This window comes from Candoia aspera, chromosome 4, assembly GCF_035149785.1.
Source record: "Candoia aspera isolate rCanAsp1 chromosome 4, rCanAsp1.hap2, whole genome shotgun sequence".
NCBI lineage: Eukaryota > Metazoa > Chordata > Lepidosauria > Squamata > Boidae > Candoia > Candoia aspera.
Window position 1 is genome coordinate 96,092,987 of NC_086156.1, and position 17,453 is coordinate 96,110,439.

At 39.8% G+C, this 17,453-nt stretch overlaps 1 protein-coding gene across 1 annotated transcript; it reads right to left on the reverse strand.

Moving 5' to 3' along the window:
* Positions 1–2,528: 2,528 nt before the first annotated feature.
* On the reverse strand, positions 2,529–12,521 carry LOC134496745 (vomeronasal type-2 receptor 26-like). The gene is made up of 4 exons (XM_063302455.1): positions 12,429–12,521; positions 4,376–4,502; positions 2,749–3,644; positions 2,529–2,540 (listed from the first exon to the last, which is right to left on the reverse strand). Exons 1-4 carry the CDS (start codon positions 12,519–12,521, stop codon positions 2,529–2,531), a joined length of 1,128 nt encoding a protein of 375 aa, XP_063158525.1.
* Between the last annotated feature and the right edge of the window lie 4,932 nt (positions 12,522–17,453).

Sequence of the window (17,453 nt, forward strand, 5' to 3'; positions counted from 1 at the left end):
CACCTCCCGATGGCACCCAAGCACGCCACAGCCCGCACCGCTTATGATCGACGGGCAACACCACTTCGAGATAAGGGACATCCTCGACTCCCGCAAGCAACGAGGAACTCTACACTATCTGGTCAGGTGGAAACACTTCCCCCACCCGGAATGGGTGGCGGCGCACAACGTTAACGCGCCTGACCTGACCAGAGCATTTCACCGGGCATACCCCGACAAACCGCAACCAAGGTCAGCAAAACCAAACCCCCCCCCCCGCAGGCCTCCCCCCGCCTCCCGTGCCCCAAGGGAAAGGGCCCCCCCCAAGCCCGCGACTTGGGTGGACCTTCCCCCCCCCGGGACTCACTCCCCCCGCCCCGGGCCCACGGGGTGGTGACAAACGATCGCCAGCACCCTCCCCCCGCCCCCCGGCCGCGGGGGAGTGGCAAGCAAGTCAACAGGGCAACCTGGGGGCAACGCCCAGGAGACACAACAAAGGCGACGCACTCTAAATAAGAAAAGAAGGGCCCTACCTGGAGCTGAGAAGCACCCGACCAGCCACGCCTCTCGCCTCGCCGAACTGAGCCAAACAAACAGGGTGTGGTTGGAGCATGCGCACGCCAGGTCAGAACCCGAGCATGCGCACCATGGACACACCCTGGGAAGGCACGTGGTAGAGGGAGGAGCAAAGGGAGGGGCGACAACTACTCCGGCGGGAACTTTGAAAAAAAAAAAAAAAATGTGGCGTTTTGACAGCTCCACGGGGAAAACCCAGAAACCCGGGGGAGAACACTATTCGGAAAGGGGGCAGTATGTCATGAGTGCCGTTGAGCTAAAGTCATCAGCGCAATGGCACTCATGACAATGACAAGGAAATAGGTGAAGGGGTACAAGTTAAGTAGCCATCAACCTACAACGACTAACGGCCAACAAACAATAGCCAAATGAATCACGGAGCCACCCAAACCATCAGCGGCAATACAACGGGGATCGCCCAGCTGAAAGCAATCAGCAGAAGAATGGAAACCTGATGATGGGCGATCCCGGAAACCCTCACCCACCGGCAGGGCAACGCATGGGACAAAGGGGGGTGACGTGACCGTGAGCGAGGGGGCGCTGACCGGCGCGGGGTATTTAAACCCCGCACCGGCGCGCTCCTGTCACTCTCAGCTTTTTTCTACCAACGCTGTACCTGCCCTGCAATAAACCAGAGCCTGATTCGCAAGACAGTGTCTGAATGTTATTCAGGGGGAGGCAGCGCATGACAGATATATGCCATGCCATGTAGGGCTTTAAAGGTGATAACCAACACCTTAAATTGGACCCAGAAGCAAACTGGTATCCAATGCAGCTTGCGGAGCAAAGGTGTTACATGTGCCCTTCTAGGGGCACCAAAGATAGCCTGCGTAGCTGCATTCTGGACCTTTAGCCTCCCCAAAAGCAGTGAAAGCTTCCCTTTTCTAAAAACTTCAGGGCTTTGATTTCAGCTTGGGAAAAATTATTCAGGAAATAAAGAGAAATACAGAAAAACATGATATTTTATATTAAGTGTTATTCTGTTAATCATGATACATAACTAATAATTAAGTTAGTCTATGAAAAGTAGCCAAGATCCACATTTGGAATTTTTTTTATTAGATTCAACAAAAATGACCTGAATTATTGTTTAAGTTTTTATACTTTTTAAAGCTTTTAATTATTGTTGGTTTTCAAATTTGGTCATTCTATCAATAACTGAGAGCCAGTTTGGTGTAGAGGTTAAGGCACCAGGCTAGAAACTGGGAGACAAGTTCACCCAACTGGCTTTGTGTCTAATGCAGGACTAGAACTCACAGTCTCCTGGTTTCTACCCTGATGCCTTAACCACTACACCAAACTGGCCTTTATTGGATTTGTTAAGACCAACAACTCCAAAAACACACTGGGTGGCTTTCAAAATGTCTCTGGACAGCTTTACATGCTGTAAATTGCTCTGGCAAGATCACCAATCAAGAACAGGAAAATAATATTCATGATTTATGTAAAATACACACAGTGAAAGGAGTGAATGGAAATACTGGATGCAGGGACAGATTTTATCACATTTGAGTCCAAAAACAAAGCAAAACAACTTAAAACTTTTAGAAATCTGTATCAAACATTAAATTGTTATGAAATTTGGAAAGAGTTACTATCTCAAAACAGTCTTTCTGACAAAAGTAATATTGTTTGGGTGAGAAAACAGTATCACATTGTATATCACAATACCACAAAAACATCTGTACTAAGAAATAACAAGGCCCATACAACACGAAGTACAATAAACTATAATCTTAGACATTTCCTTACAAAGCAAAATATTACTATTATGAAACAAGAAAAAAAACTAAACATGAAAGATAACCTCAGTATGACTTATAGAGAGAGAAGAAAGTGGAGAAGAAGAAAAAGAAAAATGGGTGTGTACATATTTAATAGTTACACTTTAAGCATATATTTCAAATAAAATTTTAGCATTTGAGAAAAGAGCTTTATTGAATGTGTACTGAATACAAAAGTTATGGAAATATTCACCACTTTTCCTAATGCAAAGAAGCACAGAGCAGGCAAATCTGTCCACAATGCAGTCATAGAAAAGAAACAAAAAAAACTTTGAAGAAACACACTCAAAAAATGTTTTTGAGAAAAGTGCTTTTCTGAATGTTTATTGAATACCAGCAAATCTGTCTGCAATGCAGTTTATAAAAACAAAACAAAATGAAAAAAAATTATTGAACACATTCAAAAAACATTTTTCTTCCTTTTTAGCTCACAATTGTTCAGCTCAGGCCTCAGCAGAATAATGTAGCACTTAGGGAAAAAGATACAGCTCAGCAGCCCAGCACTTGAGGCTAACATTGAGAAGATCTCCACAACCACCAGGTATTTCCCCTTCGTGCTCAGGTAGGTTGGAACAAAGGACAACCAAACACTGCAGAAGATCAACATGCTGAAAGTGATGAACTTGGCTTCATTAAAAGTATCTGGTAACTTCCTGGCTAAGAAAGCAACGATGAAACTGATCATGGCCAAGGAGCCCATATAACACCTTGAAAAATAAAACATAATCATGAACCCTTCCTTACACTGTAGGACAATTTTTCCAGTCTCTGAGTGCAGGTCAGCATCTGGGACAGGAGGAGAGATGGACAGCCATATTGTGCAAATGCCCACCTGAATTAAGAAGCCAGATAAAACAAAAGAATAGCCTAGTCTTTTCCCTACCCATTTCTTCATCCCACTTCCTGGTTTGGTTGCCATGAAAGCCAGAACCACAGTCACAGTCTTGGCCAACACACAGGAAACAGCCACAGAGAAGATGATGCTGAAAGCAGTTTGTCGGAGAAGACATGTCACCTTACTTGGCTGACCGACGAATAGTAATGCACAAAGGAAGCAGAGCAGGAGGGTGACCAGGAGTATGTAGGTGAGATCCCGGTTGCTGGCTTTGACGATGGGAGTGTTGTGATGCATCAGAAATGTCCTTAGTACCAGAACTGTGATTGTGGAACAGAAAAGAGAAAAACAGGCTAAACTGATCCCCAAAGGTTCTTTATAGGACAAGAAACTTATATCCTTCAGAATACATGAATCCTGGTTTTTGTTGGGATAATTTTCATCTGTACAGCTGTAACAGTCATTCAGATCTGAAATGGAAAGGCTATGGTCTGAGTCTCAAATTTATGCATAAAACCTAGGAAACTTCATAACTTCTTGTATAGCTAAATATCAGATTGCCCATTAATCCAAACTCAACAAAGAAATAAACTTTATATAAACTGTCCATAAACAGTTTATCTGTAAATTCAGATAATAAGCATGTCTAAAGCATGTCTAAGTCCTGGCACTGGAATAATAAAATCCACAATATACAGGTAGTCCTTCATTAACTACCACAATTGGGACCAAAATCTTGGTGGTTGAGCAAATTTTTCATTAAGTGAGATACCCAATGACTGCAGCCCTAGCACTCCCTTTTGCAGTCATTCAACAATATCCTGGGTTGTTAAGTGAACAGAGCAAAAGAGCTGCCTACAGAAAGGTTTCCACTCCCCTCAGGGCACAGAGGGGAAATCCTTGGTGGGGCTGGAGGAATGAAGCAGAAATCTTCAGGATTTAAGTTTCATTCTTGCAGCTCCACAGTGTTTCTCTTCCCCTGCATCCCCTCCACTTGCAACTTTCCCTGCCAGCTGCCTCATTGACTTTCTGGGGAAGCTGGCAGACAAGTTTGTGAATAGCAATCACATTATTGCGGGGCACTTGGCAACTGGTCATACCAGACTGCTCACTGGAAATCCTTGCAAAATATAATGTTCATCAGGTCATGAAAAGCTGCAGGCAACTAAGCAACTGAAGAACCTCAATAGTCTGTCCTCACCCTCTTTCTCAGAAATCTTCCCTTCTGGACATGGGATGCAAGAATAGCAGCAAAATGGCTTCCCCTCCATCATTTGCTTCCTAGAACCTGGACAACAGCTTGGTGTACACAGAGAAACTGGGACTATCTAATTCAGGAACCAAAAGCAAAGAAAGAAAGACCTGAATCATCCTTCAGCATGGCATTTGTGAACCCTTTATATTCTAGCAAGCATGACTACCATGAATCTATGCTTTCCCAGCATGCCGCCATGGTCAGATTGGAGTAACATAACAAGGTTTGGTTTGTCAAATATTGAATTTCCTAATCAGTTGCATTAAAGATCCTTCCAAATCATTCTATGTTTTTCCAAAATACAGTATATATAATGAGAGCTCAAATACAATGTTCGATGCTTTTGAGATGATCCAGACGATAAACCAAATTTTGAAAATGTCATGGCTAATACTGATTTCATTGCTCTATTTAACTAACTGTTTAACATTTCCAGTTCCAAATAGTTTGTAAAATTGCTATTGGATAGGGACAGTGCAGAGTTCCAGATTAGTTTGGATTGTATAGCTATTTGAAAAGCATCCCTAGATGAGCCCCACCTGCCCTCATCAGGACTGAGAGTCAGTGCTCACATGCAGGTTGCCTGTTCCTGCAACCTACCTGGTGAAACCAGCTATTCCATTTTATGGCATCTTCTTTGATGATGAATGACTGGTCTGCAGGAGACTGTGGATCCATCCTTCCAATTTTTACTTTTGTCAGGTTTTCAGAAGCAATAAAATTGATGATATCAAATCCAGCCACCAACTTCACATCCTGGTCAAACAATATTCTGTCTCCAACACTGTTGTTAAATGTAACATCTCTCAAAAAATGATGTAACTGAATAAAAAGAAAGAACAAATATTGTAGATAAAACTGTATGTTAAAGCACTTGTGCAAAAAAACTATTTCACTGCTGATTTCATTTATTTAAATGTCATTTTTGTAATTACAGGTACTTCTCACTTAGCGACCACAATTGGGATCAGTAACTCTGTCACTAAATGCCATCGTTGCTAAGTAAAACATCACATGACCATGACAGGCTTATGACCTCACTTCCCTTTTGGTTGTTAAGCAAAGCATCACAGTTGTTAAGCAAAACACCATGTGACTCTATTACAGAGCTTTCCAAACTGTGTGTCATGACACATTAGTGTGTTGGCTGCAGCGTGTAGGTGTGTCACGCGGTCGAGGGATCATACAGGTACTGTGCATGTGGAGTATACCTAATCAGGTCAAAACAGCTGATTCCGTGTGACTTCCAGTGATGCGGCCGCACCTGCAGCGTGTTAGGATGAAGGCTGAGTCAGAGGAAAATGAAGAAGGTCTGTTAGGACCATTAGATCAGTTGGCAGGAAACAATGGGGAAGGTGCAAAAATTGAGAAGAGCCTAGCGTGGGAAGAAGAAAAGCAGCTGATTGGTCAGGGGTGTACGTTGCCGTCACCCCCGCCAGTCAGCATGAGAGATCGACAAGCAGGAAGGACGGCCAAACAACAGGAGGCCTGATTGGCTTCTGACTGCTAATTTATGTATGTGACTGTATCTCTTATAAGGGGTTAGTTTAACCTCCGATTTGTTAGTAAAACTGAATTACTGTGTCACGAAATGATGCACGTCTAAAAAGTGTGATGCCAACATGAACAGTTTGGAGAGCTCTGCTCTGTTAGCTGCAAAGCACACAAATGGTGATCCTGGGACACTGCAATGGTCGTTTCCAAAGTCCCCGAATAGCAACCACCTGGCCATGGGATGCTGGGATAGTCGTAAACGTGAGGATTGCTCACAAAGCTATATTTCTTGACACCCTCAGAACTTGAAATGGTGATTAAACAAGGCAGTTGCATTACTTTTCTTTAGTTAATCACTCGAGGTATATTCACTTTTCTTCCTAGCATTAATTTTAGGATGTCCCTTCCCCTTCTGTCTCTTTCACTTTTTCAATCACTTTTTAGAGCAGCAGCAGCAGCTACCATTTGTTTAAGTCTATTCTGGTTGCTGTACTGAAATCTTTTCATTTTATGGTATCAGCAGTTGTAGAAGTTAATTACTGCTGCTTAACAGTGCAAGTTTGTGAGAACCAAACAAAATCACGCAAGTCTTAGAGCCTTATCCCAAATCAGAATTGATATTGTTGATCCATATAACCTGCAGCTCCAAATAAATATAAGGATCTTTTCTCATAGAGTCAGTAGGGAAAAAGTTATGCATGGAATGCTCACTCATTTACATTGCTGCATACACTCTACTTCGGTGAGCATTTAAAACCATCCTGGAATTATTGCATTTCAGTTTTAATTTCTTACAAGGCCATTTGGAAAAAGAAAAAAAGAAAAACAAACAGAAAGGTTGCTAGGAGGAGAGATTGCCAAAGTTCTCAGCGTCAAAAGTGGCATTCCTCCTCCATTGAAAAACAGATTCTGAGCTATCATTGAATTTGCAAGAAGACACTTCCCCTAATCTCTGAAAAGATGGTTCCCAATTTCTATCATGGTATAAATAGGAAAGAAGAGAGACAATAGGAAAAGGGCAATAAGAAAAGAATGCTGACATTTATAGGGGGAGTGAAGGCAGATAGAAAGGCAAGATGCCTGGGAACAGGACTAAAATGAGTTGACAGGAGAATCTTCCAGCAAAAAAAAAAAATCAAACTGCCCATAAATCTCTACAACCTGAATACTTGAGAGGGGAAAAAGTGCTTGGTTCAAGTTCTTGAGGAGTTCACAGCATTTCCTTTGTATTTTAATAATGACCACCAAGGATGAATATATTCATTTTTTAAACCATAATGAATTGAAAATTCCAAATTAAAACCTGCACAGTCACTTAAATTGGGCTCTAATAACTTATCACCAAATGGCACAGATAGTTGTAGACTGGGATAATGTTAATAGGCTACACATTGTAGGAAGGAAACTGTACAGAGGAATTAAACTGGAATACATTCACATGCTGGAATAGAAAATGAAGGCACTCTATTATTATGGCTAGAAATTAAGGACTCAAGAATATGATGTGCACAATACCTGGCAAAATGGCTGATTATGAAGCTGCAGCCCACCATCCATCATTGCTCTGTGTTTGAGGCCAGATGTAACCATGGCATGTAAAGCATGGGCTATGGCATAGACAGCATTGTAGATACTGTAGCTCTGGCCAGACATGGACATTTCAAAAAAGGAGGCAGGGAGTCCCTCCAGTTTCTCCTGCCCAGTGCAAATGTTCTCCTCACCTTCATTTAGAAGCATATCTAGAAATCTGCAATTGAAGGCCTCCTCCCAAAAGCCTTTGAAAAAAGAATCTCCTTTTGTAGTTAAAGGATTTTGACTCTTGATAAACTGCTGAAATCCAGAAACATCATTGGAATGAAATGTGAAGCCTAAAGCTCCATTGAAAACTTCTAAATCCCAATTCCTTTGAAATCCCAATGAAGCAATCTCCATTTGGGCTGTGGTGATCCATAGTTTTCCTAGGGGTCTCTTAGGCTTACTGTCTACATCTTTATCTGACAGATAAGATACAAATCTAAACACTGCCATGGAATAAGATTCACCATAGGCAAGTATCACTGTAACCTGACTGCTGATCAAAGCATCATAAATCTTCTCCCCCTTATGTAGCATGTCAAATACATCAGTAATAAAAGTTACAATGGGGATTTTTTGTATGAATGCAAGACAGACGCCATTCTGAGAAAACATGGGAAACACGGTTTGCACAAATCTTTCTCCATTGTCATTATCTATGACCACCACCCCAATCCATATCCATTTGAAGTGCAGAAGCAGAGAGAGAATGCCCGCATATTGAAGCTCTTCCTTAGGAACCATCTGGTAGAAGGGAAGACCAGGAGATTTGTCCTTCATCACTGGAGTGGGACTATAAGTGAGCTAAAGAAATCCATAAAGAAGAGATATGTTAGAGAATAGCCACAATATTTTTATTCCAGACTATAGCAGTGTTTAAAATTCACGTACCTTTTAAACAATGGCAAAAAGTTTTACCAAGATTTTTATGGTAGGGGAAAACAACAAGAATGGAATACAAGATTTGACAGGATGCAAAAGAAAGAGCAGGATTAGGGGTACCTAATCTCAAATTTTACTTTGCTGCATGTTGTTTTATATGGATGAAGTAATTGATATTGTGAATAAATAAGAGAATGTTAGAGCTGGAAGTTCATGTTATTAAGAATATGGAATAATTATAAACCTAGATTTTGTCCAAAGATATCATTATGGACATCCACATAAGAAGCTGTTTATAAAAGAGAAACAGAAAAAAAGGACAATGGTTAACATAGGAGGGCTTATTAATACAAGATAAGGAAGAAACTAAGATGAAGACAACAGAACAATTAGCAACAGTAGGACATTCTTTTCATTGTTTGTTTGTTTTTATCATCAGATGAAAGATTGGTTTAATATGGACAAAAGGACAATTGGAATTGAAAAGAAGAAAACTGAATTTGAAATAGAGTTATGTACAAATGAAGATCATATAAGAGCTAAAATACCAAAGTACCAAGGTTTAACACAGAGGATGAACAGTTTAAAGACTGTATGGTGAAATGGGCTACAGACTTGCATTATAATATAAATATCGGCATATTTATACTGTTTTATTGTGAACGGGCCAGGGCCCCCCAAGTGGGGGAGATGGGCGGTAATAAAAATATGACAAATAAATACATAAATATGGAAGAAAACATGGCCAATTGGTGTTAAATTTACATTGTGCTATAATTTAAAAGAGAACTTTTATGAAATGATGTGCTCATTTCATAGGACACTGGCTAAATTCTCCAAAATGTATAAAGGAATATCAAACCACTTTTGGAATAGTGGACTTTTTATCATGCATGGTGGACTTGTGAAAAAAACAGAGAAATTTTGGGTGCAAATCCATACAATGATGTAAAAGATATTGCGGACTAACATCATGATGAAACCAGAATTATTCCTGTTGGGTTTTATGGACAAGGAATTAGAAAAGAAATATGGGAAGTTAATATTTTAGTATATGATAACTGTGGCAAGATTATTGTATGCAAGAAGTTGGAAAAGCAATGAAATACCTACAGTGGAATTAAAACATTAACTGAACATGCAGAAATGGTGAAGCTGACCAGACTGGTAAGAGAAAAGACAACAAAGATTCTTTTGAAAGACTGGAAACCTCCCATGGACTTTTTGTTGAAAGAAGAAAAGATTGAACTGATGATTTTTGGATTTCGGGATTAAAAAGGGCCAATGAGAATGGGGAAAAGAATAAGGTGGTAATTACTCAACAGAAAGAAAGGCAGAAGGCATAACTGTAAGTTTTCTTTTCATTCCCTTTCTGGTTTTTTTTTCTTCTTTTACTTTCTAAAATTTGTTCTGTTTTGTATAATTTTACTATATTAAAAAAATTCTAGTAAAATATTTTAAAAAGAGAGAGAAACAGAATAATCTTAGTATTAATCATTATGTCAATTTTTTCTACTTGTTCATCTAATTCTTGTATTTCCTGTCACTTTAGGATTAAAGAGGAAGGAAAAAAAATGCTGTTTTATTTTTCATCAGTACAGCTTTTCAGTGCACAATTTTTTTCCAGTAGTCAAGCGATGAGATTACCAGGGCATGAGTAACTCTCTGAAGGGCCATCCTATTTAGGAAAGGGCACAATTGGTACACAAGAGTTTTGCAAAGGCCTTCCTGGCCACAGCTGCCATGTGCTCTTGGAGCAGGCGTTGTGAGTCTTAGTTACAGTCTTAGTACTAAATGCTGGCCTGAATCCTGACTGAAAGAGATCTAGATCATCTGTTTCCTCCAGGGATCTCATCAGCTATAGACTGACCTCCTTCTTAACACCCAAAAAGGGTAGGTTGGAGACTGGTCAGTAGTGGTTGAAAATAATTTTGTCCAAGGATGGCCTCTTGAGGCCACCACTACTTCCTTAGGAAGGCCAACAGCATGCCCTGGACCCAACCAGAGGTCACCTCTCTGGCCAGCTTTATGACCCAGCAGGGGCTCAGATCCAGGAAACAGATGGCCCAACTGACAGCACAGAGGACCCTGTCTACTTCCTTGGAAGTAGCCAGCTCAAACCCATCCCAGATCAGACCCCCAGACCATGTCACAGGCACCTTAGCCTGCCCTGCCCAGGCCATTTGTAAGGCTCTTGACCACAGGGCTGTGATTGCTAAAATAAATCATGTGAGACAAATGTGATCTTCTTTGACAGGGTCACTCATGGACAAGGGGAGTGCTGTGGATAGGATCTACCTTGATTACAGCAAAGCTTTTGACAAGGTTTCGTACTGAATTCTCATTGACAAGCCGTTACAACCCCATCTAAACCAAAGATGGTAATTTCTGAGAAACCAAGGAGTGCCAAACCCACAGCCACTTTATCTTGCCAGGGTTCAATTTCAACCTTTATTACCTATCCAGACTTCAACAGCCTCCAGATACTGGGAAAGAGCAGTCATGGCATTACTTAATTCACCATGGGCAGAGATGTACAACTGAGTATGATCAGCATACTGATGATATCTCACTCCATGTTGATGGATGATCTCACCCCACAGCTTCATGTAGATGTTAAACAGGAGTGGAGAGAGCACCGACCTCTGCAGAACCCTGCAGAGCAGAGACTGAGGGCTGGACCTCTCGCCCCCAGTCAGCACTGACTGGGAACAGTCTTGGAGGAAGGAAGTAGAGCAGGACAACACAGTGTCCCCCACTCCCAACCCAGAGGGAAGAATCCAATCGCCCTCACCTAAACCCTCAACCACTGTTTTGAGACCCCCTTTATCCCCTAAAGTCCTTGCTTTGTTTATTCGCAAGACTGGTGGCTACTCTTGCCTTGTTAACTTCCAAGTTTGGTAACTGTTGATAAGATGGGGGGGGGGGGGGTTTCCATGTGCTCAGGCCCAACTTCCTTTGTCTGGTTCAGGTGACATTTTTCCTTTGTTTCCTTAATGACTTGCCTCCCTCTTATCTACCTCCCCAAAGAGATCTTTTAGACAAGATTATTCCTGGCTTTTGTCCTCTCTGCATATGTGCCTGCTCATCTTTAGGTAATGGCAGCTTCAGCCTAGTCTCACATCACCCAATTGCTTAATTTGGTTTCATGCTTAAGGATGGACTAGAACTCACCATCTCCTGGTTTCTAGCCTGTCTTAACAACTACACCAAATTGGCTCTCAATTATTGATAGAGTGACCAAATATAAAAACCAACAATAATTAAAAGCTTTGGAAAATGTAAAAACTTAAACAGTAATTTAGGCCATTTTTGTTGGTCCCAATAAACTTGGCTATTTTTCATGGACTAACTTAATTATTAATTATGTACCATAATTAAAAGAATAACATTTAATATAAAAGATCATGTTTCTCTGTATTTCCTCTCTATCTTCTAGCTAATTTTTCCCAATCTGAAATCAAAGTTATAAGTAGTCCTGAATTTCTTAGAAAGGGGAAGCGTTTGCTGTTTTTGCGGAAACTAAATACTGTATAATTTGCTTACCTGCCACACACTCCAATTTTCAAAGTCTGCACATTTGGTGAGGGTGTCATCTCCAACTTCAGGCTTTTTCTAAACTATAAGACTTGTGTCCACAACATATATCCCTACTTTTGAAATTTGATGTTTCTTCTTACCTCCCTGGAAGTTTATAATATCTGGACTGATAAAAAGGTATGAGAACACCAATCTCAAATTCTTTGGTGGCTTTTTGATTGGACTAAACATATGTACAATATATGAGAAAAATTATAGGAAATTTTTAACAGAAAGAATGATTATTTAGCATGCAGGTAGGAATTCTAAGATCATGGAAATGCAAGGAAAGCATTTAGTAACTCAATCATTTGTTGATATACTGCAAGTAAGGAGTTAAAGAACTTTTCCTTAACTTGGATATCCCATTCACCTAATCTGATGAACAGTTACTCAGACTCCAGAGTTGTATCCAGCAAAACAGAAAAAAAAGAGTGAAGAAATGTGAAACCAGAGAGGCATTTCCTACCTGGGGAATTTTATAGATATCCAGGAGAATCCTCATATCAAGAGAAGTAGGGGAATCCAATCCACCAATCACTGCAATCAGCTTCTTCTCCATGTTGCAACTATAGTTTGGAAAAAAAATTTCCAATGTATATATAAGTAGCATTGTCGAATGGTATGTCCATTTGGCATTGTAGTAATTGTCAAAAATTTGGAATCCCAAAGTGATATTGGGTAGTATTTGAGGATTATCATTAATCTTCTTTACTGCAAAGGCCAAGGCTAGGATGTGTTGATAATTCTTCGGAATCATCCTGGAATGAATATTGTATTGTGTATAATAGTTACCATTTAAGAAATTCTATACTTCATTTCACATCATATTCATTAATATTTACTATAGATTTATTCTAATTTAGAGTATCTTACAGTATTTACTACATCACTTTTCTTAGATATGTTTTGACTCTAAAAAAAGAGTTTTGATACTCAATAACTGCTGAAATCCAGACACGTTGTTGGAATGAAATGTGAAGCCTAAAGCTTCATGGAAAATGTCTAAATCCTAATACCTTTGAAATCTAAATGAAACAATCTCCATTTGGACTGTGGTGAGCCACACTTTTCCTGCGGGTTTCCTATGCTTACTGTCAACATCTTCATCTGACTGATAAGAGAGAAATCTAAAAAATCCAAAGGAATTAGATTCACCAAAAGCAAATATAACCTTAGCCTTACTACCTGTCAGTCATAAATCTTCTTCCCTTTATACAATATCTCAAAGATATTAGTAATAACAGTTGTAACAGGGATTTTCAGTATGAATGCAAAGCAGACACCTTCTGAGAAAACATGGGCAACACTTTCTCCACTGTCATAACTACCACCCCAATCCATATCCATCAGAAGTACAGAAGCAGAGACAGATTCCCTTCATTTTGAAGCTCTTCCTTAGGAACCATCTGGTAGAAGAGAAGACTGGGAGATTTGCCCTTCATCACTGGAATGGGACTATAGGTGAGCTAAAGAGATCCAGGAAAAGGAGGAAATAATTACAGCATTCATTGTTATGTGGCCCTATTAGGATATAAGGAATAATTTTGGGTTCAACAATTAGTATTTTACAGCTGCTTATAATAATATATAATTCTAAATTTAATTTGTTCTTTCAGCCCATAACTTATAACATATAGACAGTTATCAGATATGACAGTAAATAATAATTAATAAATTAAAAATTAAAATTAAACAAAATCACATTAAAAGCCATCTAAAAATGAGATTAACAAATATTAAACAAAAAATACAAAAACATAATCTCTTGCAAGATGATGCTGTCAAGGTAATGCATGCTATATGCCAGCAAATTTGGAAAACTCAAGAATGGCCATCAGATTGGAAAAAATCAACTTATATCCCCATACCAAAAAGGGGGAATAGTAAAGAATGTTCAAACTATCGAACAGTGGCACTCATTTCACATGCCAGTAAGGTAATGCTCAAGATCCTGCAAGGTAGACTTCAGCAGTTCATGGAGCGAGAATTGCCAGATGTACAAGCTGGCTTTAGAAAAGGCAGAGGAACTAGGGACCAAATTGCCAATATCCGATGGATAATGGAAAAAGCCAGGGAGTTTCAGAAAAACATCTATATCTGTTTTATTGACTATTCTAAAGCCTTTGACTGTGTGGACCATAACAAATTGTGGCAAGTTCTTAGTGGTATGGGGATACCAAGTCATCTTGTCTGCCTCCTGAAGAATCTGTATAACGACCAAGTAGCAACAGTAAGAACAGACCATGGAACAACAGACTGGTTTAAGATTGGGAAAGGGTTATTGCAGGGCTGTATACTCTCACCCTACCTATTCAACTTGTATGCAGAACACATCATGCGACAAGCTGGGCTTGAGGAATCCAAGGCTGGAGTTAAAATCTCTGGAAGAAACATTAACAATCTCAGATATGCAGATGATACCACTTTGATGGCTGAAAGTGAAGAGGAACTGAGGAGGAGCCTTATGATGAAGGTGAAAGAAGGAAGTGCAAAAGCTGGCTTGCAGCTAAACCTCAAAAAAAACAAGATCATGGCAACCACCTTGATTGATAACTGGCAAATAGAGGGAGAAAATGTAGAAGCAGTGAAAGACTTTGTATTTCTAGGTGCAAAGATTACTGCAGATGCTGACTGCAGTCAGAAATCAGAAGACGCTTAATCCTTGGGAGAAGAGCAATACCAATCTCGATAAAATAGTTAAGAGCAGAGACATCACACTGAGGCCCGCATAGTTAAAGCAATAGAATTATCAAATCTATTACATTAAATCTGTTCTTTAGCTTCACTGCATAATCATATGGAATGTTGTTGTTGTATCTTGTTGCTGTAATGTTTCTGAAAGAAGGAGCAATATTTTTTGGCTAGCTTTCAATTTCAGTTGAGATCATTCTAACATTTTTTGGATTGAATCCAAGCACTTATTTTGAGTCTCTTTTGCTAATGACGATCATTACTCTGTTTCTTCTATGAATTTCTTGTTCAGAGTAGATCTGATATGAAGTGGTCCATTCTCACTCACTTGATTTCACTTATTCACAAAATGTTAATGTTCACTCTTGACATTTCTGATCCAACATCAAGCTTCCCTTGATTCATGGTTCTGACATGCAACATGCTAATACCAATTCTATCTATCTATCATCTCTCTATCTGTATCTATCATCTACAGTGTCTGTCTGTCTGTCTGTCTGTCTGTCTGTCTGTTATGGCAGTGCTGAACTTGTCTTATAGGAGGAGGAGGAGGAGGAGGAGGAGGAGGAGGAGGAGGAGGAGGAGGAGGAGGAGGAGGAGGAAGTAGAGTCAGGGTCTTCTAGGAATAATAGTCCTGCAGGAAGTGATTCCAGCAGTGTTGAATCCAATAAATCTACTCTGGCTGAGGCAGATCCAGCAAGCCCCCAGAACTCCCTGCCTGCACCCACTGACAGCCTCTCAGAGTCTGAACTTCACCCACCCAGTCCCAAGCAGAGGCATGTTTTAAAGATACAACAGCAGAAGGCTGGCTCTGTAAGCCAGATAGACTGACCAAGAAGCATGCTGGCCCAGAATGAAAATTATCTGAATAGGGCAGGAAAATGCCAAAGGTAAAGGGTGAAGAATCATAATGGAAGATGTTATGTTCCAAGAATTATTAGGAGAAATCAAAAACCAGATCTCCCTTGCCTATCTTCTCTGTGGTGAAAAGCAATGTTTTAATGTTTTTAAATGCACTAAGGCAGAGGCATTGGAGCAAAGAGTGGTGAACAAATATTTCCCCAAAGTAACTTTCAAAAAAAAGTAAACGGTTTCCTTCTACACGCAAAGTTATGTGTAAGTCTAAAATCCACAGCTGCCTGCCTACTGAAAGTTCCTTTAATTATATTAGTATTGCTTCTTGCAATGTAATCCGGCAGACCACTGAGTATAAAGAAGACAACAAACAGAAATGAATTCCTTACAGCAGCTCTTCAGGTAAGGCCGGTGGAGGTTCCTTGGCAAAATCTTTGGCATAAGACAAGAAGACCCCATGAGATGCAATGCCACCAATGATGAGGTTTCCAGACTGATGATAGCTGTGAAGTGGTTGCTCTGGGTACCAGACATTACATTTCACTGTGAGAGCTTCATATGCCATGTAGGAAAGTGGAGCTAAGAGGAGCACCACTACTACCAACATCCTGAAGTCAAGTGGAAAAATGTCCTGTCTGCAGATTCTCCTATCTGCCATTGGTTATTAGAGTCATCATTATTTTAAAAAAAAAAGCTGTTTAGACCATCCTCTGGCAAAGCTCTGTAATAATAATTGTATGGACAAAAACATATGCTTGTTTCTGATCCCTAAGTCTACTTTGAATGCCTGAGGTCATATTTATGCCATCATACACTGCCTGTATTGTTGGTTGATATATGGGAATGGGAATAAATTGCAGCTCATCTGCATTTATTATAAGCTACTACATTCCATATATTAATTACAGTCCTTAAATTCAGTGAACAATGGACTGTTATCTGTTCAGAACTGGAATTCCCTGTGGAATATCTAAAGAAAACACATTTGTCAAGACCAAAGGGATTTTTTTCTCTTGCATCCTCTCGAGAAATCATCACCATCTGCTTGGAATGGAGTACTAGAAGGAGAGATAAAGAAAAAATCAAGACTTTGGTTTCCAAGTGAAATTCATACACTTCCTGATAGGACCAGTCTGTTTGTCAACATGATTGGCAGAAACCAAAGGAATGAACATCGCACCTAGAATAAGTCAGCTCTCAGAAACCCTTCCAGACATATTTTTGTATTTTTTTTCATTTCAGTGAGAAGACTTGTTACCTCATGTTGCAGACACAGAAGCATTTTTTAAAAACTAGAGACATTTCTAGACATGCAGATATTTTCCTCTTGTCTGCTGTGCTAATTGAATAGCAGATGATTCCAATTCAGTACTGAAACATGGAAATTTTTGGCTCTCCCCCCCCCCCAAATATGATTGTGAATGTAGCTTCAGTTTTCCTGGATGCTTCCTATCCAAATCCCCACAATCACTTCAAATTTGGTTGAATTTTATCTATCTCCCCTGTGACCATGTAAATATCAAAATCTGTAAATATAGAACCAGATGAAGGAACAGATGAAGTGGCAATGGGCATATTTAACTTGGTTTTGAGAAAGGGAAACATCAAGTCCTTATTTGCTAATTAATTTCCTAATTAATCCCTTACATGCTCCATGACTATTGATAAAGCACTGCTTTAGCTGGTTTATGAAACACCAATTGTGTAAGGAGCAAGTACACCCAAGAAGGAAGGTGGCATCCTCTTGAGGAGGAGGGAACTCACCCCTGGTCTTTCCTGGATTACCAGAATAGATGGCAGATTCAGGACTGATAAGGCATTACATGATCTTTATCCAGATTTGAAGATGATAAATAAATGAATAGGTAATATAAACAACATTAGATGGATAAATGAACCCCATTCTTTCATTTTTGGTTGAAATCTCATTTGGGATTTTATTTAA